Source organism: Argentina silus (genome assembly GCF_951799395.1).
Source record: "Argentina silus genome assembly, contig: scaffold_184, whole genome shotgun sequence".
Taxonomy (NCBI): domain Eukaryota; kingdom Metazoa; phylum Chordata; class Actinopteri; order Argentiniformes; family Argentinidae; genus Argentina; species Argentina silus.
The window spans coordinates 47501-75289 of NW_028152907.1; the positions used below are offsets into that span (position 1 = coordinate 47501).

Genomic DNA, 27789 nt, shown 5'->3' on the forward strand with positions numbered 1-27789 from the left:
CGGGCCCTGGCAATGGAGGAGGGGTGCCGGCCCTTCGCCTACGCCCAGCGGCTGCAGGACAGCGCATGGCGGTGGCTGGACCCCGAGAACAACTCGGCGGTGGAGGTCGGGTAACGGGTAGTGATGGAGCAGTTCCTCGCGGGGCTCCCGGCTCGTACCGCCGCCTGGGTCCAGTACCACCGCCCCCAGGACCTCAAGACCGCCGTGGGGCTGGCGGAGGACCATCTCTCCCTCCCACCGCGGGGGCCACAACGACCAACCCCGGCCCCGCGGCAAGGGGGGGGGGGGCGACGCCCAGGAGGAGCCGAGGGAGCAGAAGGAGAGAGGCTGGCGCCCGCCCCAAGGCCGAGATGGCAGGGGCGCACCCATCCAGAGCCGACCCCGGCCCCACAGGTAGCACCTCGAGCGACAGGGGGGGGGTGTTGGCGGTGCGGACGGCCGGGCCACGGGCAGGCTGAGTGTCAGGCGATGGACGTGGGACAGGTCGTCCGCATCGGCGACATACCGGGCCCTCCCATTCACGAATATCCGGTGGTCGCTATCGAAATTCATTTTGAGGGAAAAAAACATAGTGTACAGGCGGCGGTTAGCCCACGCCTCACGCATCCCCTGATTCTAGGTGTGGATTGGGAGGGGTTTCCTCAAGCGGTAAAGAGGGCTACCGGGATGCGTGCACGACAGCTAGGGAGGTGTGAGGCGTGTAATGTGCTCTGTGCCGAGGCGGCGCCTCGCGGCACTGCCGGGGAGCCGGAGCCGGCGGGGGCGCCTCACCCCGAGACTTCCCCGCCAAACTATCCGCTGCTAGGCGACTTCCCCCTCGAGCAGTCTCGTGACGAGACCCTAAGATCAGCCTTTGACCAAGTGATAGCAATTGATGGTACTTTGATACGGCCAGACACAGTGCGCGCCCACCCCTATTTCGCGATTATCAGCGACAGGTTATATAGAGTAAGTCGTGACTCACATAGTCAGGAGGAAGTAACCCAGTTGTTGGTTCCCCGCAGCCGCCGCGAAATGGTCTTCCAGGCGGCTCATTTCAACCCCATGGCGGGCCATTTAGGGTATGACAAAACACTGAACCGTATAATGGCTCGATTTTATTGGCCGGGGATTCGGGCAGAGGTGCGTAGGTGGTGCGCTTCCTGTCGGGAATGTCAGTTGGTAAATTCCCCGGCCATTCCACGGGCATGCCTTGCGGCCCTTACCATTGGTCGAGAACCCGTTCGACCGCATTGCGATGGATATTATCGGGCCATTTGACCGGAGTACACAGGGTTATCGATTTGTGTTTGTCTTGATAGATTATGCCACCCGATACCCCGAGGCAATACCACTGCGCAATATCTCTGCCAGGAGTGTAGCGCAAGCATTGTTTCAAGTCATCTCCCGCGTGGGAATCCCAAAAGAGATTCTCACCGATCAGGGCACTAATTTTATGTCACGCACCCTCAAGGAACTGTATGGCTTGTTGAACATCAAGGCGATTCGAACCAGTGTTTACCACCCGCCACTGACGGCCTTTGTGAGCGGTTCAATCGGACCTTGAAGTCAATGATCCGGAAGTTTGTCCACGAGGATAGTCGGAATTGGCATAAATGGCTAGATCCCCTGTTTGCGGTGCGGGAAGTTCCCCAAGCTTCCACCGGGTTTTCCCCGTTTGAATTACTCTACGGGCGTAAGCCCCGGGGTGTCCTAGACCTGCTTAAAGAAAATTGGGAGGAAGGGTCTAGCGTGAGAGTGAGATCCAGTACGTCCTCGACTTGCGCACAAAGCTCCACGCCCTAGGGGCTATCTCACGTGAGCATTTGCTGCAAGCCCAGGAGCGTCAGAAACGCCTGTATGACAGGGGGACTACCCTACGAGAGTTTACACCGGGAGACAAGGTGCTCGTACTGTTACCCACCTCCAGCACGAAATTACTCGCGAAGTGGCAAGGGCCGTTTGTGGTCACACGTCGCATGGGGGACGTGGATTATGAGGTTATACGCTCGGACCGGGGGGATAGCTTGCAGGTGTATCACGTCAATCTGGCCGCACCTCCCCCCGTCCCAAGTGGTACCCCAGATACCGGATCTCCCTCCGCCCGATCACGCAATTTCTCGGGTTGGCCGTCAGCCCCGCCTGCCTCAGGGACCGCAGAACAGCAGCCCCACTCCGCACATGCTGCGGCCAGGTGTCACTGTGAATGACAATGTCATCCAGGTAGGCCGCAGCATAGGCGGCGTGCGGCCGCAGAATACGGTCCATGAGGCGCTGAAAAGTGGCTGGGGCTCCGAACAACCCGAAAGGGAGCACGGTGAACTGGAATAACCCGAGCGGAGTGGAGAATGCCGTTTTCTCCCGGGACACCGGCGAGAGTGGAATCTGCCAGTATCCCTTCGTGCAATCCAATGTCGTGAAGTACCTGGCCGTACCAAGCCGGTCCAAGAGCTCGTCGACCCGGGGCATCGGATATGCATCGAACTTGGAGACCGCATTAACCCGTCTATAATCCACACAGAACCGTATAGCCCCATCTGGCTTGTTGACAAGCACGATGGGGCTACACCAATCACTGCGGGACTCCTCGACCACACCCAGCTCCAGCATGGCTTCCAACTCCCTGCACACAACGTCTCGTTTGTGCACCGGCAACCTATAGGGACGCGTGCGCACCGTTAAACCCGGCTGCGTTTCTATATGGTGGTCGATGAGCGTAGTCCGACCGGGCAGGGGAGAGAACACGTCGGCGAACTTAAGCTGCAAATCTGCAACGTCCGCGGCCTGGCTAGCAGAGAGATGGTTTTCTCAACCAGCTGTGTGAAAACAAGTCTACCTGATGTATCAACCTATTCCAACTATAGTGAAACACAGTAGATTCAGGAGAGTACAGTAGAGTACAGTAGAGTACAGGAGAGTAGAGGAGAGTACAGGAGAGTACAGGAGAGGACAGTAGAGTACAGTAGAGTACAGGAGAGTACAGTAGAGTACAGGAGAGTAGAGGAGAGTACAGGAGAGTACAGTAGAGTACAGTAGAGTAGAGGAGAGTACAGTAGAGTACAGTAGAGTAGAGGAGAGTACAGTAGAATCAGGAGAGTACAGTAGAATCAGGAGAGTACAGGAGAGTACAGTAGAGTAGAGGAGAGTACAGGAGAGTACAGTAGAGTACAGGAGAGTACAGGAGAGGACAGTAGAGTACAGAAGAGTACAGTAGAGTACAGTAGAGTACAGGAGAGGACAGTAGAGTACAGGAGAGTACAGGAGAGTACAGTTCTCCCCCAGAGTGTTATCCTCTCTTTGTCTTCTACTTTAAATACATATGGAAATGGTTTACAGCTCAGATATGTTGGATTCTAATGTTTTATTTTCATAATTTATATATGATGATGACAAAATGTGTTTTGAATACGTACTGGAGCTTGTATGTATGTACTATAGATGACTTTGCTGTGTGTGTGTGTGTGTGTGTGTGTGTGTGTGTGTGTGTGTGTGTGTGTGTGTGTGCGCGCGCGCACATGCAATGTAATGCTTTGAGTACATATAAAGCTACCTACCTCCTACAGTGTCGTGTGTGTGTGTCTGTTTTATCTACAAGTGTGATTACATGAGTATCTGTTTTCTATGAGCATCATCTCCTGTGTGTCAACAAAGAGATTCAGCGAACCACTTTAGCAATAACATCTTTATTCAACCAAATTTACATTAAAATCTTATCCTGTATTCAATGATAATAAACATATAAGCAATCAAGTACGTTACATTCAATGAGAGGGGATCAGCTATCAGACATTTGCATTGAAGCATCTCATCTCATCTCATTTCATCTTTTTAGTTTTGTGTGAAAATACATGACCATCACAATATGTTCTATACTGTTTCTGTGAATCACTTAAACAGGGTTTCTCTCCATCATATCAAGAAAAAATGAGTAAAAGTAAAAAAGCAAAATAATGACAAATAAAAATCTGAAAAACATGAAATCCTACAAAGATTATAACTCAGTCTGTTTAATTGACAGGAGTGATGACCAGTGGGGCTGAGTTATTACCACCATCATTAAATTGAGGGTTGAAGTATGGATAGAGTTTCTCAGTGAAGGTGATGCCAGTAAAGGAGTAGATATGAGACCTGTTGTCCACATCATAAAAGGAGACCTGACCCCCCTCATAATCTACAAACACCCCCACCTTCTGGGGCTTCTGACTGAGAGAGAGGAGGACAGGATGGCCAGCTATAGCCTTGTACTCCCCATCCCTCAGCCACACTATCCAGAACCCATACCCATCCTCAGGGCTAAGTGTAATCTCCCCCTTCCTGTATAGGGACTCTCTAGCCACTCCTAGGTCCCACTTAGTCTTGTCCTTCACCTGCACCTCATAGTAGAATCTCCCTGAGGAGAAGCCCTCCTTCCCCAAGACACTGAGAAACCAACTAAACCTCTTTGGGTTGTCAGGGAGATTCTGTGGTTTGTCTCCATGGCTCACTTGTTTCCCATCTTTAGACAGGATGAGCCGAGGATGTGCTGTATCAGGGTCCAGAGTGACGTCCACTGTGGAGGACATATACATAGTTTATACTGGGACTTTACAATGCTGTTGTATCAATGATGTGTAGTGTGATGACCCCAGGTCTAGGTAGATTTGATTGCACTAACTAGACACTACATAACTGACTACACACCCCATAGCCCCAGAGGGCAGTGTTGCTCAGACATACTGTCAGGTGGACTTCCTGCCTGAAGGATACAAAAGAGAGGGGCGTGGCCCGTGCTCTCTCTCTACCATTGCTCGTCCAACGCTCTCTTTGATGGTTTCTCTAATTTGTCTTGGAGACCAACAAGGAGAGCAACATGGACATGGATGGACTAGAAATGTGCAACACAAGTCCCCTCAATAGTTTTATATATGTAGTTTACCACCTTTAATTGTATATCAACTCTGAACACTGGAACTGGCTGACCAGAGGAGGACCAACGCTACAAGTCTGATTCACTTTCCCTGTTCCACATCTAATTGATCTAATTGGCCTATTCTCCATCTATTGACATCATTATTATAAGACTTTTACTGAATGGCATAATGGTCTGAGCCCTGTCTCGTGTCACTACCCATTGATGCCCAGTAGGGGGCAGGGTGGTATCACAGATTAAGGCTCACCTGATGCTAGTTGATGACATGTGAGGTCAGCCTTATCTTTCATAAGTACACACAGCTCCTTCTTCTGCTCTTCATGTGTTTTCTTTGTCTCTGTAACAGAAAACAGAGGTATAGGGCTTCTTATGATGAGTACACTTAGTCATGATAGGCTGAGATATTTTGTAGGACTCCAACCAGTCATTCCTAGCAGTACTGAGCAGTATCTGTTTCTGTCTTATGGAAACATCTCACCTGAAACTGATAACAGAAAACAGATGTATATATTCTTAGGTTGAGTACACTTGTTTTTCTTGTTGTCAAAAAGGCAACAAAGTTAAAGCATCTCAGACAGGGCTACCTCATCATGACAGTGCTGCATATACGTATTGTTCAATCATAATTTTCAATTATGAACATCAGGAAGTATTCTATTCTACTCTACTCTACTCTACCCTACTCTACTCCACTCTACTCTACTCTACTCTATTCTACTCTAATATACTCTACTCTCAACTCACCTGTCAGGATGATGTCAAAGGTCTCCTTCATCTTAATCACATCTGGTCATCAAGGGAGAAGAGTATAAGTATTTTAATATTGTATCATCATCATCATCATCATCATCATCATCATCATCATCATCAGTACTTACAAACTCTACATGTGACGGCCATTCCGATCAGGACAACAGAGAATAAAACCAGCAGCAGTTTCAGTGATACACCTCTAGAGGTCACAATCTTTGACCTTGCGACAGGAGAGGGGTCATCAGGGTCATCAGGGTCATCAGGGTCATCAGGGTCAGGGTCAGATGAGGGTGGTGGGTCTGGGTCACCAGCTGAGAGGAAATTCAGAATGAATGGTGACAGTTGACTGGGTTGACTGGATAACTGCATTATCAGGGACATAATTAATTGATACTGTATCAAATACAGTAAAGTATAAATATAAAGTATTTTATGAAAACAAAATGTAGGGGGAAGAAGTCATAAGTGTTTTTCTCATGAAAAGGTGAGAAGTTCTAATTATCTCACGATGCTCTTCATAACTCATTGCCTATTCATCCAATTCAAGAGATAGGCCTATGCAGTATTTGAAATTACATACTGTGGCTTTAATAAAAATGCTGATCTAAACATCTGCCAACATGTGTTACCTAAACAGATTGCTAAAGCATATTCAATTCTAGTCTTAATGAAAAAACTGTCTCCTAAAATACGTCACTGCTACTTTAAGACCAAGTCAGCGTCAGTCATTGAAGTTGACGACGACATTAACGGTTGATGTGGAAGCTTGTTGAGCTGTAAAATATGTAGTATTTATTTATTATTTTACTTTAATAGCATGTCTTGCCTTGTATACAAAGCTAAAGCAAGCTAAAGTTTCCTGCGATAATACAATGGAAATCTGTTTCTGGTATTGGATTCTTTGTTCCTCTTTTTGACATGAATACAAGACTAAGTCATAGAGGGGAACGTTAGATGTACAGCTTTGAATTGTCTCTCTGTCTGCTTGATCAACTGCTTTGCTGCTAGTAGGGGTGTACCGAGAGGTCACTACCTGTATCTGGGAATGTTCAACCCTCAGCGTGGCGTCAACCGGAATTATTTTTACAGTTAAGTGTTGTTTATCATTTGCTCATCATTTATCAATTGTCTTAATACCATAAAGCCAGAAAACGGTTTAGTTCTGATACATCTAGCACAGTAATTGTAATAATTATAGTCTACAGTACATTAATTTCTTTCTTTCTTTTTTTAATTTTGTCTAGATTAACCTTTTTCTTGAACCTTTACTTTGGCAGGGAGTCCCATTGAGAACAAGGTCTCTTTTAGAAATGGAGCCCTGCATAGACACAATTTACAACCGTACATCATACAAAATATTATAAACACTGTCAGGAAAACAACCACATTTTTCAAAAATTGCATATAAAACAGTGTCATTGGCATTGAAATGCAGATTACAATTATTTACAGAAAATCCAATATTGTTGAAATATTCGTGAAAAGAACCGGAACAATAATCGATCCTTGTTATAAGGTTAAAATAAGTGCTTACTGTAAACTAAGACAGAATGATCGAGTGATAGAATCAAGCAAATTATTGAGAATCCATCAATCCATCATCTTCGCTAGAAAACACATAGGGCAAAGTTTGCTGAACCTGGCGATTTTCAACTTTAAAAAACCCATTTGTTCAGTAATTTTACCAACTTCATTACCGATAAGATCAAGTTAATGAATAAACAGGCAAAAGATCCATTCCACCCGCTCTACTGTATCTGTGCGTGTGTGTTCGTGTGTGTGTGTGTGTGTGTGTGTGTGTGTGTGTGTGTGTGTGTGTGTGTGTGAGGCCAGCCCCTCCCCCTCTGCTCTCAACAACTGAGGGAGAAAAAACTGCGCTCTCTCGCTTCAGCCAAGAGACGTCAAGTATCTGTATCTGTCATGCAAATCCGAATACGCAACTTCATTAACTTGTCCATAATGTAGAGTGAATGAATAAACAGCAACACAGACTCTATTAGTTTTCGATACTTGGTCCTATTTTGAGATTTGACCGAAAGGAACAGATCGCTTCTCCCGATGCTGTGAGTGTGTGAGGGGGACCAGCCCCTCCCCTCTGCTCTCTGCAGATCGCTCTCTCCCTCTCTCGCTTCCATCCGATCTGTTGCTCGAGACAAAACTCAGAAATTCCCAAAACTCAGATATTGGTAATTTAAACAAGTTGATATTCTGCACTGTTTAACTCGCAATATTCGTGCACATCTTAATATCGTATTCGAGTTCGGGTACATCCCTATCTGCTAGTCAGCTGTCACTCTCCGCTGGCGCCACCGGCTCACGCAGGCTGAATCAAGAGTCCCGAATCATGAATTTGAAAATAATCCAAAATTGATTATTTCATTTGGGGCCCTTAGAAAGTTGCAGGGCCTTGGGGGGATCATCTATTTCATTTATGCTTCTAGCCGGCCCTGAATGTAGCCAGACTCTGTGACAGAAAACCACAAATCTAGACCTTTTCCAGATTACCAATTATTTGGTAATGCCTTTACACGCACATGGTGGGAATGGAATTAGGAGCTCTGCACGCCAAACCCAAGCGTCTACCACAAGACCATGAGGACATCTTTCCAGTCCCAGGGCGCCACTTGGCCTTACCAGTCTCTAGGCAAGGTTACTCATCAAACAAGCATGGTTCCAAACCACCTCCGCTACAATTACTTAACACTTATAAACCAACTATTACTTGTTGTCACATTATCATTAAAAACAAAAGTAACTAATAGACTTCAGTAACATGAATGAAATAATGCTTTATGTAACTATGAGGTTACTCCTAACAAGAACAATATGCAACAATATAAACCTCTATCCAGTAGGTAACAAGGTCCAGTCACTCACATGTGGAGGGGCCGTCCTCTCTGGTCCATTTGATCTTCTGTTTATGTTTGCCTGCAACATTGTAGTAGACCGTGTCGTTTGACATCCTCACTGCTCAGAGTCCTCAGAGGTGAGAGAGGCGAGGGGTTGACAACAGTGGGACCTAGCTAACCAACGCTCACCACACATATGCAGAGTAGGCATGAAGATGTGAGAAACGCTCCAAAGACCAACGCAGAACACGCCTGATATGGTCAACACTTCTGTAAGATACTGCTTTGTCACAGTGATGATCATGTGACTGGACTGGGGTGACAGGACGAACATACACACACACACACACACACACACACACACACACACACACACTGTGAAATATATGGTCAACACTTCTGTAAGATACTGACCACTGACATTGATGCATTTATTGTAAATCACATTACATCCTCTAACCTCACAACAGAAAGACACATGAAGGCTGTGCCTTTTAATATGGAACTGTTTTGTAATCAATGAGTATCAAATTAATGTAATTAAGTATGTGTGTATTTTTTGATTCCATGATGTATCCACATTATTAGACATTTCATATTTATATTTATATATATATATATATATATATATATATATCATACATGCAGCATAATGAGCTGTTGAAGAAATATGGACAGGTTATTGTAAAACAAGGATATTGCGTTGTTTCTTTGTCCACAACCTGCCTTCACACAACTGTTTGTCAAACCACAGTCAACTTCTCTCTGGCCTGGTCTAGGGGAAGGAGTGTGTGTGGGTGTGTGTGTGTGTGTGTGTGTGTGTGTGTGTGTGTGTGTGCAGCCAATTGGCGTCGACCCTCAAAGCTATTTTGATATCCACTCTCAAGTGTGTTATTGTTGTAGTAAACCAGTTTTACATCTTAAGCAAGACACACAAATGAAGTGAAGCTCGTCTGGATTAAGGTAAGGGGAAGTCAGTGGAAGGCATTAGCAAGTTTAGTCAAAATTGCCTCAACGGCGAATCAAACCCACAACGTTCAGGTTGGAAGTCTTGGTTCTCGGCCCTCCATGACCCCATGACCTTAGCAAGGACTAAGTCAGGGTGTTGGCTGGGAGCCTTCTGCACATTTCATCTGTCACTCATAACCATCAAGGGATAACAGCACGTGTCCATCTTAGTTTGTTCACTAATGTTGATGATTTAAAACATACCTTATTTTATTTGTTCACTATTCAACCAACAAACAAATCAAGTTTTCAATCAATCACTGTGGGGGGACATGCAGCGTTCGGCCTGTAGAGGGAGCTACAGGACCGTGGCCGGGGTTGTGTCAGCGAGACTTTGTTGCACACCTGCTGCAAATGAAGTCTCGTCGGCGAATGTTTAAGATGTGTGTGCTTCTGCCATTTCAGTAGCTAAGCTGGAAACGGCGAGACAGGCGAGGAGAGCTGAGAGGAAAGAAACGGCAACGTTTGGGAGGGCTGAAAAGCCAGAGACATTTGTGAGAACTTTGATGAATAAACGGGAAAGTTGTTCCCTTACCCCAAACGCTGCGTCTGCCTCTGTGTACAACGGACATTGCTACATTGGCGCCCAACCTGGGACACAGAGTGAAGGCGGAAGATGGAGACGCTAGCAGCAGCGATATCGAGGATAGCGCTCGTCCTCGAGCAACAGACGGCCCTGCAGCAGACCCAGCAGGCGACGCTGGAAGAGCTGACGGCGGCGACGACGGCGGACCGGGCCCTCCTCCAGGACCTCACCAGGGTCGGCGGGCCGGCGCCGGGGACCGGAGCGGCACCAGGTCCCCCCAAGGTCCAGCTACAGAAGATGGGGGACCTGGACGACCCAGAGGCGTTCCTCGCGGTGTTCGAGGGGACGGCAAGGATCTCGGGGTGGCCGGACCGAGAGTGGGCCTACCATCTACTGCCCCTCCTGTCAGGGGAGGCGCAGCTCGCGGCCCACAGTTTGCCAGCGGCCGCCCAACAGGATTACACGTCCCTGGCCCGGGCGATTCGGAACCGCCTGGGCCTTACACCGGAGGAACACCGGCGCCGGTTTCGGGCCCTGGCAATGGAGGAGGGGTGCCGGCCCTTCGCCTACGCCCAGCGGCTGCAGGACAGCGCATGGCGGTGGCTGGACCCCGAGAACAACTCGGCGGTGGAGGTCGGGTACCGGGTAGTGATGGAGCAGTTCCTCGCGGGGCTCCCGGCCCGTACCGCCGCCTGGGTCCAGTACCACCGCCCCCAGGACCTCAAGACCGCCGTGGGGCTGGCGGAGGACCATCTCTCCCTCCCACCGCGGGGGCCACAACGACCAACCCCGGCCCCGCGGCAAGGGGGGGGGGGCCGACGCCCAGGAGGAGCCGAGGGAGCAGAAGGAGAGAGGCTGGCGCCCGCCCCAAGGCCAAGATGGCAGGGGCGCACCCATCCAGAGCCGACCCCGGCCCCACAGGTAGCACCTCGAGCGACAGGGGGGGGGTGTTGGCGGTGCGGACGGCCGGGCCACGGGCAGGCTGAGTGTCAGGCGATGGACGTGGGACAGGTCGTCCGCATCGGCGACATACCGGGCCCTCCCATTCACGAATATCCGGTGGTCGCTATCGAAATTCATTTTGAGGGAAAAAAACATAGTGTACAGGCGGCGGTTAGCCCACGCCTCACGCATCCCCTGATTCTAGGTGTGGATTGGGAGGGGTTTCCTCAAGCGGTAAAGAGGGCTACCGGGATGCGTGCACGACAGCTAGGGAGGTGTGAGGCGTGTAATGTGCTCTGTGCCGAGGCGGCGCCTCGCGGCACTGCCGGGGAGCCGGAGCCGGCGGGGGCGCCTCACCCCGAGACTTCCCCGCCGAACTATCCGCTGCTAGGCGACTTCCCCCTCGAGCAGTCTCGTGACGAGACCCTAAGATCAGCCTTTGACCAAGTGATAGCAATTGATGGTACTTTGATACGGCCAGACACAGTGCGCGCCCACCCCTATTTCGCGATTATCAGCGACAGGTTATATAGAGTAAGTCGTGACTCACATAGTCAGGAGGAAGTAACCCAGTTGTTGGTTCCCCGCAGCCGCCGCGAAATGGTCTTCCAGGCGGCTCATTTCAACCCCATGGCGGGCCATTTAGGGTATGACAAAACACTGAACCGTATAATGGCTCGATTTTATTGGCCGGGGATTCGGGCAGAGGTGCGTAGGTGGTGCGCTTCCTGTCGGGAATGTCAGTTGGTAAATTCCCCGGCCATTCCACGGGCATGCCTTGCGGCCCTTACCATTGGTCGAGAACCCGTTCGACCGCATTGCGATGGATATTATCGGGCCATTTGACCGGAGTACACAGGGTTATCGATTTGTGTTGGTCTTGATAGATTATGCCACCCGATACCCCGAGGCAATACCACTGCGCAATATCTCTGCCAGGAGTGTAGCGCAAGCATTGTTTCAAGTCATCTCCCGCGTGGGAATCCCGAAAGAGATTCTCACCGATCAGGGCACTAATTTTATGTCACGCACCCTCAAGGAACTGTATGGCTTGTTGAACATCAAGGCGATTCGAACCAGTGTTTACCACCCGGCCACTGATGGCCTTTGTGAGCGGTTCAATCGGACCTTGAAGTCAATGATCCGGAAGTTTGTCCACGAGGATAGTCGGAATTGGCATAAATGGCTAGATCCCCTGTTTGCGGTGCGGGAAGTTCCCCAAGCTTCCACCGGGTTTTCCCCGTTTGAATTACTCTACGGGCGTAAGCCCCGGGGTGTCCTAGACCTGCTTAAAGAGAATTGGGAGGAAGGGTCTAGCGACAGTAAGAGTGAGATCCAGTACGTCCTCGACTTGCGCACAAAGCTCCACGCCCTAGGGGCTATCTCACGTGAGCATTTGCTGCAAGCCCAGGAGCGTCAGAAACGCCTGTATGACAGGGGGACTACCCTACGAGAGTTTACACCGGGAGACAAGGTGCTCGTACTGTTACCCACCTCCAGCACGAAATTACTCGCGAAGTGGCAAGGGCCGTTTGTGGTCACACGTCGCATGGGGGACGTGGATTATGAGGTTATACGCTGTTGCTCTGGCTACGGTAATTCCGGAGAGAGAGGAGTTCGGTCCGGAAGTCCCAAAATCGAAAGTTAGCACTCCGGTCGATATTGATAACCATCTCTCTGCTAGCCAGGCCGCGGACGTTGCAGATTTGCAGCTTAAGTTCGCCGACGTGTTCTCTCCCCTGCCCGGTCGGACTACGCTCATCGACCACCATATAGAAACGCAGCCGGGTTTAACGGTGCGCACGCGTCCCTATAGGTTGCCGGTGCACAAACGAGACGTTGTGTGCAGGGAGTTGGAAGCCATGCTGGAGCTGGGTGTGGTCGAGGAGTCCCGCAGTGATTGGTGTAGCCCCATCGTGCTTGTCAACAAGCCAGATGGGGCTATACGGTTCTGTGTGGATTATAGACGGGTTAATGCGGTCTCCAAGTTCGATGCATATCCGATGCCCCGGGTCGACGAGCTCTTGGACCGGCTTGGTACGGCCAGGTACTTCACGACATTGGATTGCACGAAGGGATACTGGCAGATTCCACTCTCGCCGGTGTCCCGGGAGAAAACGGCATTCTCCACTCCGCTCGGGTTATTCCAGTTCACCGTGCTCCCTTTCGGGTTGTTCGGAGCCCCAGCCACTTTTCAGCGCCTCATGGACCGTATTCTGCGGCCGCACGCCGCCTATGCTGCGGCCTACCTGGATGACATTGTCATTCACAGTGACACCTGGCCGCAGCATGTGCGGAGTGGGGCTGCTGTTCTGCGGTCCCTGAGGCAGGCGGGGCTGACGGCCAACCCGAAAAAGTGCGTGATCGGGCGGAGGGAGATCCGGTATCTGGGGTACCGCTTGGGACGGGGGGAGGTGCGACCGCAGATTGAAAAGACTGCGGCCATCGCCGCCTCTCCCCGGCCCAAGACAAAGAAGGAGGTGAGGGCCTTCCTGGGGCTGGCTGGATATTACCGGGAGTTCGTACCAGGGTTTTCAGAGCTGGCCAGTCCCTTGACGGACCTCACCCGGAAGGGTGCCCCGGATCCGGTCCAATGGTCGGGCCAGTGCCAGGGGTCGTTCGAGGCCCTTAAGGGGGCTCTTTGTGGAGAAACGGTCCTGTATGCGCCTGATTTTAACCTCCCTTTCTCCCTACAGACGGACGCGTCGGATAGAGGGCTGGGAGCAGTGCTGACCCAGCGCGTGGAGGGGGCCGACCGACCGGTGCTGTACCTGAGCCGCAAGCTGTCGGAGAGGGAGGGCCGGTACAGCACCGTGGAGAAGGAGTGCCTGGCCATCAAGTGGGCGGTCGGCACCCTCCGCTACTACCTGCTGGGTCGCGCCTCCACCCTCTATTCCGACCATGCCCCCCTCCAGTGGCTCCACCGCATGAAGGATGTAAACGCGAGGATCACCCGGTGGTACCTCGCGTTGCAGCCCTTCAACTTTTCCGTCGTGCACAGACCGGGGGCGCAGATGGTCGTGGCAGACTTCCTCTCCCGTGCAGGGGGGGGGGAGTAGGTCGTCGGCCGTCGGGTCCCCGGCCTGTGTCGGGCGGTGGGGGTATGTGGGGGGACATGCAGCGTTCGGCCTGTAGAGGGGGTTGTGTCGGCGAGACTTTGTTGCACACCTGCTGCAAATGAAGTCTCGTCGGCGATTGTTTAAGATGTGTGTGCTTCTGCCATTTCAGTAGCTAAGCTGGAAACGGCGAGACAGGCGAGGAGAGCTGAGAGCGGAGTGGAAAGAAACGGCAACTGGAAAGTTGCCGAGTGTTTGGGAGGGCTGAAAAGCCAGAGACATTTGTGAGAACTTTGATGAATAAACGGGAAAGTTGTTCCCTTACCCCAAACGCTGCGTCTGCCTCTGTGTACAACGGACATTGCTACAATCACGTTATATTTTTCAAGTATCAATGGCTATATATCATTAATTTAAAAGTTTAAAAAAATGGATGTCCCACAGTCTGCCAGCTTCCTGGTGGTGGTGGTTAATGACACAGACTGGTTATTAGCACACAGGTCAAACCACACAAGATTGATTAGTAGTACAGCATACAGGTCATACAATTGTTTTGCTATTAAAAAAAAAAACTGTACTGATACTACGTCTTTGGAAAATAGGAAGCATGATGGTTTCACTATGTGTGTGCATGTGTGCATGTGCACCAGATATATATCATACATGCAGCATAATGAGCTGTTGAAGAAATATGGACAGGTTATTGTAAAACAAGGATATTGCGTTGTTTCTTTGTCCACAACCTGTCTTCACACAACTGTTTGTCAAACCACAGTCAACTTCTCTCTGGCCTGGTCTAGGGGAAGGTGTGTGTGTGTGTCAGATTTTATTGAAAATTATTCACCGAAATTCTGCAGCTGTGAGACTTTTGTATTCAAAGAAATGAATTTAGAATCCAAAACATAAACCATAATATTATTATTATTTTATTTTTTTTAAAGTATTTATTTTTTTTTTTTTTTTTTTAGAAGAGCTGAGATACATAAGGATGAATGAAGGCATTCTGCAAAGAATCTTGAATCTTGAATCTTGCAGGTCGGGAGTACAGACGCGTATCATAAATGTATTATGCTATGAAAGTCTTTACGTCACAAACTGCAGGATGGAAACAAAACTGCCTTATTTTCTGACATCACTTCTATGAAGCAGATAATCATAATAACAGATGTTGTTACCACACAGGATAAAAGCAAGAGCAGTTATCACAGTAATAATATAATATAATAATAATATCATAGAATTATAATATAATAATAGTAATAATAATAATGATAATAATAGTAATAATAATAATAATAATAATAGTAATAATAATAATAATAATAATAATAATAATAATAATAATAGTAATATAATATATGCATAATGTCAGCTAATATAATATATTAGCTGACAGTGGGCAATAACAGTTATTTATGGCCACCATAACTGTCATCAAACTTTCATTTTCATAGAGAGCTCAGAACCATCACCTGAGTGTGTTGAAGCTGTGATATCCACAGGGACAGGAGACAGTGGAGCTGTGGAAGGAGACAGAACAGGTCAAACGTCCCCCTGGTGTGTCTCTATATTCAGCCTGGTCGCAGCCATACTTCCATCTACTTTACTTTCACTCCAGTTCTGTGGTGCTGTCAAGTCCCCTGAGGCAGGGTATGGTGGTCCCGATTAACTCAATTCCTTGTGACCATTGTGAATTTGCACACTAAGCTAGATTCAGATATGTGAGGAGCATAATCATCATGCATGTGGTGTGTGTGTGTGTGTGTGTGTGTGTGTTGTAAAGTGTACTACTATGCTGCCACCTGCTGGACAAATGTTTCATAAACCTTCTACTTCATGGTGGTGGGAGACTGACACTTCAAGTGGCTTTTTTTTCATGACAGCCATCTAACCTCACCCCATGATCTATTGGATGAGAACATACATGAACATACATGAACATACATGCATACATACTCAGATGTTGTAACATCACCAGGGGTGGGTGAGGTGTGTGGGTGTGTGTGTGTATGTTGTAACATCACCAGGGGTGGGTGAGGTGTGTGTGTGTGTGTGTGTATGTTGTAACATCACCAGGGGTGGGTGAGGTGTGTGTGTGTGTATGTTGTAACATCACCAGGGGTGGGTGAGGTGTGTGTGTGTGTATGTGTGTGTGTGTGTATGTTGTAACATCACCAGGGGTGGGTGAGGTGTGTGTGTGTGTGTGTGTGTGTTGTAACATCACCAGGGGTGGGTGAGGTGTGTGTGTGTGTGTGTGTATGTTGTAACATCACCAGGGGTGGGTGAGGTGTGTGTGTGTGTGTGTGTATGTTGTAACATCACCAGGGGTGGGTGAGGTGTGTGTGTGTGTGTGTGTGTGTGTGTGTTGTAACATCACCAGGGGTGGGTGAGGTGTGTGTGTGTGTGTGTGTGTGTGTGTGTGTGTTGTAACATCACCAGGGGTGGGTGAGGTGTGTGGGTCGATTAAAGGACAAACAGTAGGCAGGCAAACACTCCAAACAGACAGGGACGAGGCAGACAGGGACGAGGCAGACAGGGACGAGGCAGACAGGGACGAGGCAGACAGGGACGAGGCAGGGACGAGGCAGACAGGGACGAGGCAGACGGGGACGAGGCAGACGGGGACGAGGCAGACAGGGACGAGGCAGACAGGGACGAGGCAGACAGGGATGAGGCAGAGTCCAAATAATAAAACTGATTTAATTTAATCGTGGGATCTCAAAAGTTCTTACAGTACATCAAAATGTGGCTCATTAGTCCAACGACGGATATTAGAATAACCATCAACATTATTTTGTATTATTTTATATGAAACGAGGGGATTTTCAAGAGGGTTTCTGCATCATCAAAACCTGGGCTATACAGCATCAAACATCAACATCTTTATCTGGAACCAAAACAGTTTTTATCCTGCAGATTTGTAGAAAATAAGAAATAGGAAACTACAAATCTTCCAAATCATTAAGGTGAAAACTCTTCTTTTGATTGACAGGGGTGATGACCAGTTGGGCCGAGATCTCACTGTCCTCATCAGGGTAGAGGCTGAAGAATGGATAGAGTTTCTCAGTGAAGGTGATTCCAGTAAAGGAGTAGATATGAGACCTGTTGTCCACATCATAAAAGGAGACCTGACCCCCCTCATAATCTACAAACACCCCCACCTTCTGGGGCTTCTGACTCAGAGAGAGGAGGACAGGAGGGCCAGCTAGAGCCTTGTACTTCCCATCCCTCAGCCACACAGTCCAGTATCCATTGTCAGGGCTAAGTTCAATATCCCCCTTCCTGTTGATGGACTCTCTAGCCACTCCTATTGACCACTCAGTCTTGTCCTTCACCTGCACCTCATAGTAGAATCTCCCTGAGGAGAAGCCCTCCTGCCCCAGGACACAGTGGTTAGTGTCAAACCTCTCTGGGTTGTCATGGCCACGAGTCTGCCACGAATCTGCTTCTCTCATTTGTTTCCAACCTTTAGACAGGATGATATAGTGATGTGCTGTATCAGGGTCCAGAGCCACATCCACTGTGGAGGAAATATACACAAACATATGTTTATACTGGGTTATTACAATCCTGATGTGTCAATTAGCACTCAATCTGGACTGTTGTTGAAGAGAGAGAGAGAGAGAGAGAGAGAGAGAAAGAGAGAAACACAGGGGTGTATTCAGTGTGTGGTTGTATAATGTAGAGATGTGAACATTTATAGTGCAGATTGACTTGGCCAGTCAAGACCTTTCCACTTTTTGGCCCTGAAAAACATGGCAATATGTTTTAGGTCACTGTTTCACTGTATGATGTAGCACCATCCAATGAATTTGCTTGCACTCGAGCAGACCAGATGTTTCTGTACAGTTTAGAATACATTCTGCTGCTGCCGTCAGCCGCTACAATCATCAATTAAGACAAATTCTTGTGGCAGCTATACATGCCCAAACCTAACACCCCCTGCACCATGTTTCACAGATGAGGTGGTATGCTGTAAATCTTGGGAAGATCCTGTAGTTTGGCTGTTGACGTATTCTGAGGATAGTAGTCTCTGACAGATTCACGCCTCCTGGAGAGTATTCCTGATCTGGGGAACAATTGTTTTGGGGGTTTTCTTAATGATGATGAGCATTCTTAGGCCATCCACTGCAGAGGTCTTCCTCAGCCAGTCTTTTTCTTTTTAATGATTGTCCAAACTCCTAATAATGGCTTCCTTGACTTTCATTGACACCTCTTTGGTCTTTTGTTGACAGACAACAATAGCAAACTCCAAAGGCAAATCCAAAGCCTAGAATCAATATTAGACATTGACAGCTCTCTTATGCCTGCACAAATGATGTGACAGAACAGACCTGACTTACCAGAAACACCTGTCAAGCACAAATGCTTTGACGAGAAAATACGGGGATGTCACAACGGTTTGCGGGTGAGAAGGTCATTCACCTCAACAAAACAACCACCAGGAGGCATCGAACACCTCACATTTGGACGAGGACTGTCGAGATGAGTTATTTGCAGAGTATTAACTCATAGTGAAATAATAGTGCATTGACGAGAATAAACCAAACTACTTATTTGAACACCTCACATTCCCACAGTGGCTACACAGCGGGTGTGTTTTCTATTTATTTATTTTTGTAAATAATTAATGTCAAGAATTGCTTGTTTAACAGGTGATATGCAACATTTTCTCTGGGTACTCCTCCCCTAGAACAGTACAGTTCTTCATTTTAACGAATTATGTTAGTTCATAGAAGATTGACATCCAGCACTAACTGGGTGAATGGAATATGAATGACAGAATGACAATGTTTTCCATTACAAAGCGTGTGAGGGAACCGGAGGGGGATGCAAGAGTGTGCAGGATATTACTGAATGTGTCACTGTCACCTTGATTACATTAATGTTACTCTCCTCCTGTGCATTTGTGTTATAAACTTTCATTTGTTGGCTAGGTTGTAGCAACCTCATGATGGGTATAGGATGGGTATAGGGTGGGTATATGGTGGGTATAGGATGGGTATATGGTGGGTATAGGATGGGTATAGGATGGGTATAGGATGGGTATAGGGTGGGTATAGGGTGGGTATAGGATGGGTATAGGGTGGGTATAGGATGGGTATAGGGTGGGTATAGGATGGGTATAGGATGGGTATAGGGTGGGTATAGAATGGGTATAGGGTGGGTATAGGGTGGGTATAGGATGGGTATAGGATGGGTATATGGTGGGTATATGGTGGGTATATGGTGGGTATAGGATGGGTATAGGGTGGGTATAGGGTGGGTATAAGATGGGTATAGGGTGGGTATAGGATGGGTATAGGGTGGGTATAGGGTGGGTATAGGGTGGGTATAGGATGGGTATAGGGTGGGTATAGGATGGGTATAGGGTGGGTATAGGATGGGTATAGGGTGGGTATATGGTGGGTATAGGGTGGGTATAGGATGGGTATAGGGTGGGTATATGGTGGGTATAGGGTTGGTATATGGTGGGTATAGGGTGGGTATAGGGTGGGTATAGGGTGGGTATAGGATGGGTATAGGGTGGGTATATGGTGGGTATAGGGTGGGTATAGGATGGGTATAGGGTGCGTATAGGATGGGTATAGGGTGGGTATAGGATGGGTACATTCGAGTATCATGCCCAGCGTGGGTATGTAAATAGCCTAAACCTATTGAAGTTACATTGAGCTTGTTAATGGATTATGAATGACAGTCATCCAATATGCTGTAAGAAACAACACCATGCTCGTTGCCTGCACACCTCCTTTCCACTCTACATATTTTGGAGAAAATACATGGCTGCAGTTGGATGGACCCTGTAGCCTATATTGATGATTTGTGTAAGTCCCATTAATATGCGTTTTGAGAGCCTCAGTAGTCATTGGCTATCATAGGCTGTTTGTATTTGCAGCATTATGGAATTAGCAAAACCAAGGGGAATACATGTCCGCTGTCGTAAAATGTCCATTCCAGACGGCTATATGGAAAAAAAGACACGCCTCTGCTGTGGAAGACATTGTAGAGAGACATGGCCAAATTAGTTAGTAATGGGTGTCATTTTTACCAACACGTTGCCTCTCAATACTGTCCTAATCATCACCAAATATATCCGACTCTGTCACCAGAGAGGATGGAGAGAGTGCATGGAGGATGGTTAGAGCCACCTACAGTCCTGTGTGACTGGAGCGAGACGTGTTTTTGTAATTGTTTAATGGTGAAACTACAAGTTTCCGAGCCAGCCAGGGAGGGGAATCTTTTTCTTGATCGTGTCCGATTAACAAACAAAGGCATGACAATTTATCCAACACACTCTCCCCCTTCAAACGATTCCTTAAAAAAGCGATATACAAAATAAATGAATCATTATTACTGTTTCTCTGCGCTGTGAGAGAATGCGTGATCTGCAATTCATGGGATGCTATAATAAACTTGATTTTGCCAATCATCATGTATCTGATAAGGCAAACCACTCTCTTTTCAAACATCCTTCACAGCTCTTCTCACCACCTTGTGGTGGCTTTCGGCAGCACTTTACCGCGCGTGTACGGTATGGCGGTGGCTTTGAAGTGCAGTGGCGTGCAGCAGCGGTGTGCAGGGATTAAACCCCTGCCAACTGTATGTACACAAATAGGTAGGTAGGTAGCCGAGAGGTTAGAGAGGCCGGCCAGCAATTGGCAGGTCGCTGGTTCGATCCCCCCTCCAGGAGGGAGCTGGATGTGAGCTGGTAACTAGAAGGTTACTGGCATCATATCTAAGGTGCCTACCACTGTGCCCTTGAGCAAGGCACTAACTGCTTCAGGGGTGCTGAATATGGCTGACCCTGTGCCCAGAGCTCTGTTCTCCATTGGGTGTGCACGTGTGTTGAGAGAATGAGAATTGATTGGCCAAATAATCATCTTCTTCTTCTATACCATCAAATAAAACCCTAACTTTTCATTGTAATTGTTTGATTTAAAATCCAAACTTTTGGAGTGTAGAGCAAAAAGAAGAACAAATTTGTCACTGTCCTATTACTTACGCTGGGCACAGTATATACAGCAGAGTATAATGATGAACATGTTTAAACAGCACATACCTGCATACTGCTGCAACGTCCTCAGCTCTGTGGACACAGAAGAGACCATTGTCGTCAGGTCACCACATCTATGGACACGTATCTTTTTAAAAGTAGGTATCTTTTTCCAAACTAGGTATTTACAGTATGTAGTTCATACCGTGTTCTTTCTTGAAAAGCTTTGGTTCTTTCTTGGGCAAACAAATGAATATCAGATATAAGGTACTGTCCACATTGATGTAAGAAGGTCTGTCCTTATCAGTCCTTACCTACGTCAGACATCCTCTTGGTTTCACTCTGAAGTTTCTCCACCAGCTGAGACAGGAACACTCTCACGGTCCTTAGAGAGAGATCACCGTGAACGCTGATCTCAGACCAGTCCTTGGATGGGAGACTCTCACTCTGCAACAGGAGGGAAGAGAGAGGATCAATGTGAACTCTGATCTCAGACCAGTTCTTGGGAGACAGCTGGAGAGAAGAGACATTTGGCATTGAGAGTGATGTTCAAATTACATTTTAAATATGATCTATCAGTCAATAAATAAATAAAATAAATCGATACATACTGTATAGTGTACAGTAAATGTCATACACAATTACAATGCTATGTGCTTTACAGGACTAATAAATAAAAACAAAGGATTCTAATAAAAGAGCAGCACTCCTCATGTAGCGACCAGAGATTGGGACACTGACCTGGAGGAGGTGGAGGTGGTCCTCGGTGTGTGAGAGCTGCTCCAGCTCAGTGCTTCTCCTCTGTAGCTCAGTGACTTCCTCCTCCAGCTCTTTAATGAGCCCCTCGGCCCGCCTCTCTGCGGCTTTCTGCTGCTCCTCAATCTCAATGAGCTCAGCCTGGCTTCTCTCAATCAAGAGCTTCAGATCACGGATGAACTGCAAACTGACCTCTTTCTCTCTGTCTGATTCTCTCTGAGGAAAAATGAATGTGCAAATCAACATGACCACATCATACAACAATGTTTATTGAAATTGAATAGACACATTTGTATAAACCATGAGAACCACAGCTTCCAGTAATCAAGACCTCTCTGACTCCCTCCATTAACACATGTAGACCTCTTAGCAGCAGTAGTACTGTTAGGTGGAGCAACGTCTAGATTAGAATAGGTCATAGGTGAGGGGTCAGGAGGACTCACCTTGCTGAGCTCTGCTGTGTGTTTGACCTCCTTCACCTTCTCCAGACGGTCCTGGATCACCTGCTGCATCTCAACCTTCATCTTCCGAAGCTGAGACAGAAAAACGAATAAACAAGACAATAACAACCCCATACCCACCATCTTCTCTCCCCATTCTCTCTCTCTCTCTCATACACACCACCATACCCACCATCTTCTCTCCCCACCCCCCCAGCAGTTTGTCCTGTCTTCTACATGCTGCCTCTGGGTGTGTCAGTGAGCATGTGCCACTCTGGTCAGGCTCCAGGTGGGTCTGTCGGTACACGAAGAACACCAGACCAGCCAGACAGAACCCAAGGTACACCAACCTCCTCCCTGAACAAATGCTACCAGGCCTAGCTGAGGCTGGGGCTGGGGAAGGGACTGGGGAAGGGGCTGGGGCTGGAGCAGGGTCTGGAGTTGGAGCTGAAGCAGAGGCAGGAGCAGGGGCTGAAGCTGAGGCAGGGGCTGGAGCTGGGTCTTGTTCTGGGTCTGGAGCTGGGTCTGGGGCAAAGGCTGTGCCTCTTGCTCGAAAGTTATCAACAGCCTCTCTGAATACCGTGTTTACACAGAGCTTAGGTCTTGTAGGATATTTCTCCTGACAGAGTGGACACTGGCACAGGTCTCCTTTATCCCAGTGTGTGTTGATGCAGGCCATGCAGAAGTTGTGTCCACATGGGATGGAGACCGGGTCAGTGAACACGTCCAGACAGATGGAGCACTGGAACAGCTCTTCAGACTGGAGACTGCTGGGGGCAGACATATCTAGGAAGCAGGACACAACTGATCTGTTTACAACATCCAAGGATATAAACGACCCATAGTGTGGTAACAAACAGATAAGAGAGGTGTTATATACTCCACAATTTTATCGAAAGCGACTTACACTGCAGTGAGAGCATGCATTTTCCAGTATATATGGTCCCAGTGGGAATCAAACCCACAATCTAAGCTTTGTTAGCTCCATGCTCTACCAACTGAGCCACAGAGGACCATTGAAGAACCAGTGTTTCTTTGTAAAAGGAACATTTACTGGAATTCATTGATAGAGGACATATTGGTTTTGTGTACTAAACAAAGCAAGAGTGGTCAGTTTGAAAGTTTTGCACAACATGCATCTTACGAATGTTAAGATTGCTGATGTTGACAAGAATTGCAATATTTTTGGCAATATTGAGCCACTTTGAGTCACTTAGTGTGTTTATGAATGTAATTCCATTTCTAACATCTGGGACGACCTTGCTGTACATTTCTCTGAGAACTCTGAATGTAACTTTACCTTGGATATAAAAGACATTCCAGGAAACTGGAATTCATGTAAATATTACGATTTCATGGGTACATTTTACATACAGAAATGTAAGTTTGGGATGCAGATCCACAGATTTAAAGCCTTCACTTAGGAATTGGTATCTCTGTTGGACTCACTCAAACTGCATAGCAACAAAAAAAGTGTGTACTGTGAATTATTTTTATGAGATACTTAAAATCGGTCACATCTTTGCTTTTGTTAATTTTATTTTTGGATATGGTGGTTACTGTCTTGTAATATAGCCTGATTTGTAAATCGTGTTCTTTAATAAAAAAAACTAAAAAGCAAGAAAGGTCATTAGCTCTGCTTTTATTCTGAAAGATGGTAGGCCTACCTTTACTTGGACGAGCCCGTGTGATCCCGACAGCTCACAACGCAAACAACAGCCCTAAACAACCACTAGCAGTACAGCACTATTCATGAGCATCACGAATCTCCGAACTGAACTGAATCATTAAGTTCTGTTCATCTCAATGACCTGCATCTTTGACTCACTGAATTGTTCAGTGCTTCAAATTGTTCGCTTAGAAACAAATGTTTTAAATGCTCCAATAGGTAAGCAGGTTGCGTTTTGAGTCGCGTCTGTTCTTCGGGAACGCCGACATAAAGTGTCGTGCTGTCTCTTATTACTCAAGACGCAACGCAGTTTGGTTTTCCGTCGCTCCGCTCATTAACGCGCAGGGAGGAACACAAACGACTGTAGTTTACTCTTTCGATTGATTTCGCAGGAGACAGGACAGGACAATATACTCCGTTGAGCAGTGTTGAGCGACTTTCTGAAGAAAACTGCGCGTCTATCGGCAAATTCACTTTACTTTCATTTCAGCAAAGTGACGTTGAATGGTTTTAAAGGAGAAGTAATGCCACTGATTAGTGAACTCTTTATTCGCCCAATGGCCAAAACACAGACAACCTTTACACAGGAAGACTAACATTCCAATAAACAAATATGACCTTTGTAATCTATCAAATGTATCATATCTGATTATTTTGTAGGCTACATTCTATTCGGTGTGAGGTGATTAGCAACGTTTCAATGAGTGTCATGTTACTGAAGAAAATGCTGCAATTTATATGTTTATAATATAATCTTTTCTTTTGAAAGTGTGGCGTAGGTCGTGTAACATCAGTGGAACAAACGTTCTTCGCAAAATCTGGCCTCCAAATAAATCAGACGAAGATGTCCCTCCTTCTTGGGACCATATATGCTGAAAAATGTTTGCCCTCACTGCAATATCGCTTTGGATAAAAGCGTCAGCTAAATGGCATCTCTCTCTCTCTCTCTCTCTCTAATTCTTGGGTAGCATATTCCATTTTGATTAAGACCTGCACCTGTAACTGAAGTACCCAGGCACTGAAACAGACCGCCTGTACAGCAGAGACACATACATGGACAATACATGCTCAAACATCACAGTTATAGGCAACTTACTCTGTTCCGTTACTTTCTGCAGTCGGCTTACATGTTCTTATGGACTTCATTAGACTATTGAAACATTCATTATAAGATTTAAACGCTAGAAACCAACTCAGGTGTTTGAGCTAAAGACCACCGGAGAAGCGGCATTGAGCATGATGAAGCACCTTAACAAAAAGGTCAACATGAAGGTATTTAACCTCAAATAATAACTGAACAATATAGGTTCATTTTTCCTTTCATTTACCTTCACATCGATCTCACCCCGACAGGCTACAAAAATGCTGCTCTTCCACTGACCGCGTTTGCCCCGTCGAACTTGACCCATCACCACCAACGCTCAATGAGTGTTGTGTCTATTGTGTTACCGTAAGTCACCGCTGGGAGGCACCTCACTTCAACTCTCCAGCGGGTAGGTGGGTTTTACCAGCGGTTCAGGACAGGAGTAGCCTCGATGTTTTTCTTTAATATCACCGACCTTTTTATTTAGTCAGTCATAGACGGCGCTTATAAGGCAAATCTATTTTTGTTTTGACACAGAGGAGGAATAACAAATCCCTAATATCTCACTCGCATTAATATACCTTGCGTTTGGACTGGTTTGGAGAGGGTTGCGTGCGGGAGAGGAGTGCGCCTGTGCAGGGTTGATACTGGGGAAGCCAGCCGTAGCGGTGATACCGAGGGAAAGGATGGAGATAATAACCCCGGTATCTCAACCGTAAGACGGGAGATACATTAAGTCTTCCCTCGCTCGGTGCTCGTTGGGATAGCAGCTTCAGACGGAGGCCGTGGCGACCGGGAAGAGACGATGGAGCGGAGAAGCCAGTTCCTTTGTGGGGTTGTGGAAGGTAAGCAAGCGGTCGTCGGTTCATAGGGGATCATCATCATGAGATTTTTCTTTTCAGGATGTGTTGAAATACATATTGAATAGTATAGCATGCATGAACTCATATTTGCTCTGGAAGTGAAGCCTTACTAACCGTACTAGCTGATGGGCTGTGGTCTCTGTGGTGATCAGGGCTTGTTGACCTAAGATCCCAGACAGTATACATCTTCATCACGTGTGGCCCAGTCTATGGATGTCAAAGCAGCCACCATTGGAGCCTTTGCATTGAGATGGTTGTGTGAGGGTGATGATGATGATGATGATGATGATGAGGAGGAGGAGGATGATGATGATGGTCATAGTCTGTTCAGGTGATTGGGTACCCCCACTCACAGACACCCTTTCACATCTCTCTCATGTACACACACACACACACACAAACACACACACACACACACACACACACACACACACACACACACACACACACACACACACACACACACACACTCCCTCCCTAGGGCTTCATGTGTCTGGAGTAGCTGCATCCAGGTTACCCCCTCCTCACTACTGACCCACTTAACATACTAAAGACACACACACACACACACACACACACACACACACATACACACACGCACACACACACCCAGACGCATTCACACACGCGTATACACAGACATGCACACACACACACACACACACACACACACACACACACACACACACACACACACATACACACACGCACACACACACAAATAGAACTGGAGTTGTGCCCATTTCTATAAATAGAACCTGTATGTAGTGAATGAGGCATGTGGTCTGTGTGCAGCTGATAGCTGTTGTGTGTTGATGTTCAGAATACCCTCATGTTCACATCATGTATGTTCATTTCTGATGAATTGTCCTTTTGTATTCTCTCTCTCTCTCTGTCTGCCTCTCTCTCTCTCTCTGCCTGCGTCTCTCTCTCTCTCTCTCTCTCTCTCTCTCTCTCTCTTTGTCTGCCTCTCTCCCTCTCTCTGTCTGCCTCTCTCTCTCTCTCTCTCCCCCTTTCTGTTTCTCTCTCTGTGTGCCTCTATCTGCCTCTTTATCTCTCTCTCTCTCTCCCCCTCTACCCCTCTCTCTCTCTCTCCCCCCCCCTCTACCCCTCTCTCTCTCTCTCCCCCCCCTCTACCCCTCTCTCTCTCTCCCCCTCTACCCCTCTCTCTCTCTCTCTCTCTCTCTCTCTCTCTCTCTCTCTCTCTCTCTCTCTCTCTCTCTCTCTCTCTCTACACCCCCCCCCCCCTCTCTCTCTCTGTCCTGCAGGGTTCTATGGGAGGCCTTGGTCTATGGACCAGAGGAAGGTCCTCTTCCAGTGGTGAGTGTTCAGAGTGACATAAAGATGACATAAAGCGTAATAGAGATGTCATAACTTGTCATAAGGTTGTCAACAGGCACAGAGCAGATAGGACGGGACCTGGTGCAGAGCAAAGCCAGCCGTCTTCATTCATTAGCGGTCCTCTGTGGCTCAGTTGGTAGAGCATGGCGCTAACAACGCTTAGGTGTTCTGAAAAATGTATGCAACTCACTGCAATGTGAGTCGCTCTAGATAAGAGCATCAGATAAATGGCAGATATTACTCGTCAATGTGCAGTACCATCAGATCCCACTGTGTGTCAGTGTTGAGTCCCTAGTGTGTGTGTGTGTGTGTGTGTGTGTGTGTGTGTGTGTGTGTGTGTGTGTGTGTGTGTGTGTATGTATGTGTGTGTGTATGTGTGTGTGCGTGTGTGTGTGTGTGTGTGTGTGTGTGGTATGCATGCATGTATGTATGTGTGTGTGTGCGTGTGTGTGTGTGTGCGTGTGTCTATGCCCTGGCAGACCGGTTACACACACACGAGTTAGATGTACTGCCTGTGAGTGGTGGGTTGAAGGCAGATTCGCGGGGGCGACTTCACCATCTGCACGGAAGTGAGGCGATAGGAAGCGAGAGAACACAGTCCACCCACGGACGACAAGAAA

At 47.5% G+C, this 27789-nt stretch overlaps 2 protein-coding genes across 5 annotated transcripts; both read right to left on the reverse strand.

The window, feature by feature from the left end:
- Positions 1-3700: 3700 nt before the first annotated feature.
- LOC310824543 (zinc-binding protein A33-like) lies at positions 3701-5663 on the reverse strand (the record flags this gene model as incomplete). Its single annotated transcript, XM_083697802.1, has 4 exons — positions 3701-4528; positions 5136-5225; positions 5367-5372; positions 5633-5663. 4 exons carry the CDS (start codon positions 5661-5663, stop codon positions 3987-3989), a joined length of 669 nt encoding a protein of 222 aa, XP_083553928.1. The 3' UTR covers positions 3701-3986.
- Positions 5664-16702: 11039 nt separating this feature from the next.
- On the reverse strand, positions 16703-25264 carry LOC310824546 (E3 ubiquitin-protein ligase TRIM58-like). Of its 4 annotated transcripts, none has more exons than XM_083697807.1 (7): positions 25210-25264; positions 22394-22998; positions 22216-22305; positions 21758-21988; positions 21331-21463; positions 21083-21109; positions 16703-17542 (listed from the first exon to the last, which is right to left on the reverse strand). In XM_083697807.1, exons 2-7 carry the CDS (start codon positions 22994-22996, stop codon positions 16965-16967), a joined length of 1662 nt encoding a protein of 553 aa, XP_083553933.1. In that variant the 5' UTR covers positions 22997-22998; positions 25210-25264; the 3' UTR covers positions 16703-16964. The 4 variants fall into 4 exon arrangements, with proteins under 4 accessions (XP_083553933.1, XP_083553932.1, XP_083553931.1 ...); XM_083697806.1 differs by lacking the exon at positions 25210-25264 and adding an exon at positions 23880-24359; XM_083697805.1 differs by lacking the exon at positions 25210-25264 and adding an exon at positions 23120-23237 and having other exon boundaries at positions 22406-22998.
- Positions 25265-27789: the final 2525 nt, after the last annotated feature.

Bases quoted from the DNA above. Each gene is read 5' to 3' on its own strand.
- LOC310824546 (XM_083697804.1), bottom strand. The intron at 21,464-21,757 runs GTCAGTGTCCCA...CTCCTGTTGCAG, and splicing joins ACCACCTCCACCTCCTCCAG to AGTGAGAGTCTCCCATCCAA. The intron at 21,110-21,330 runs GTAAGGACTGAT...CTGTGTCCACAG, and splicing joins CAAGAGGATGTCTGACGTAG to AGCTGAGGACGTTGCAGCAG.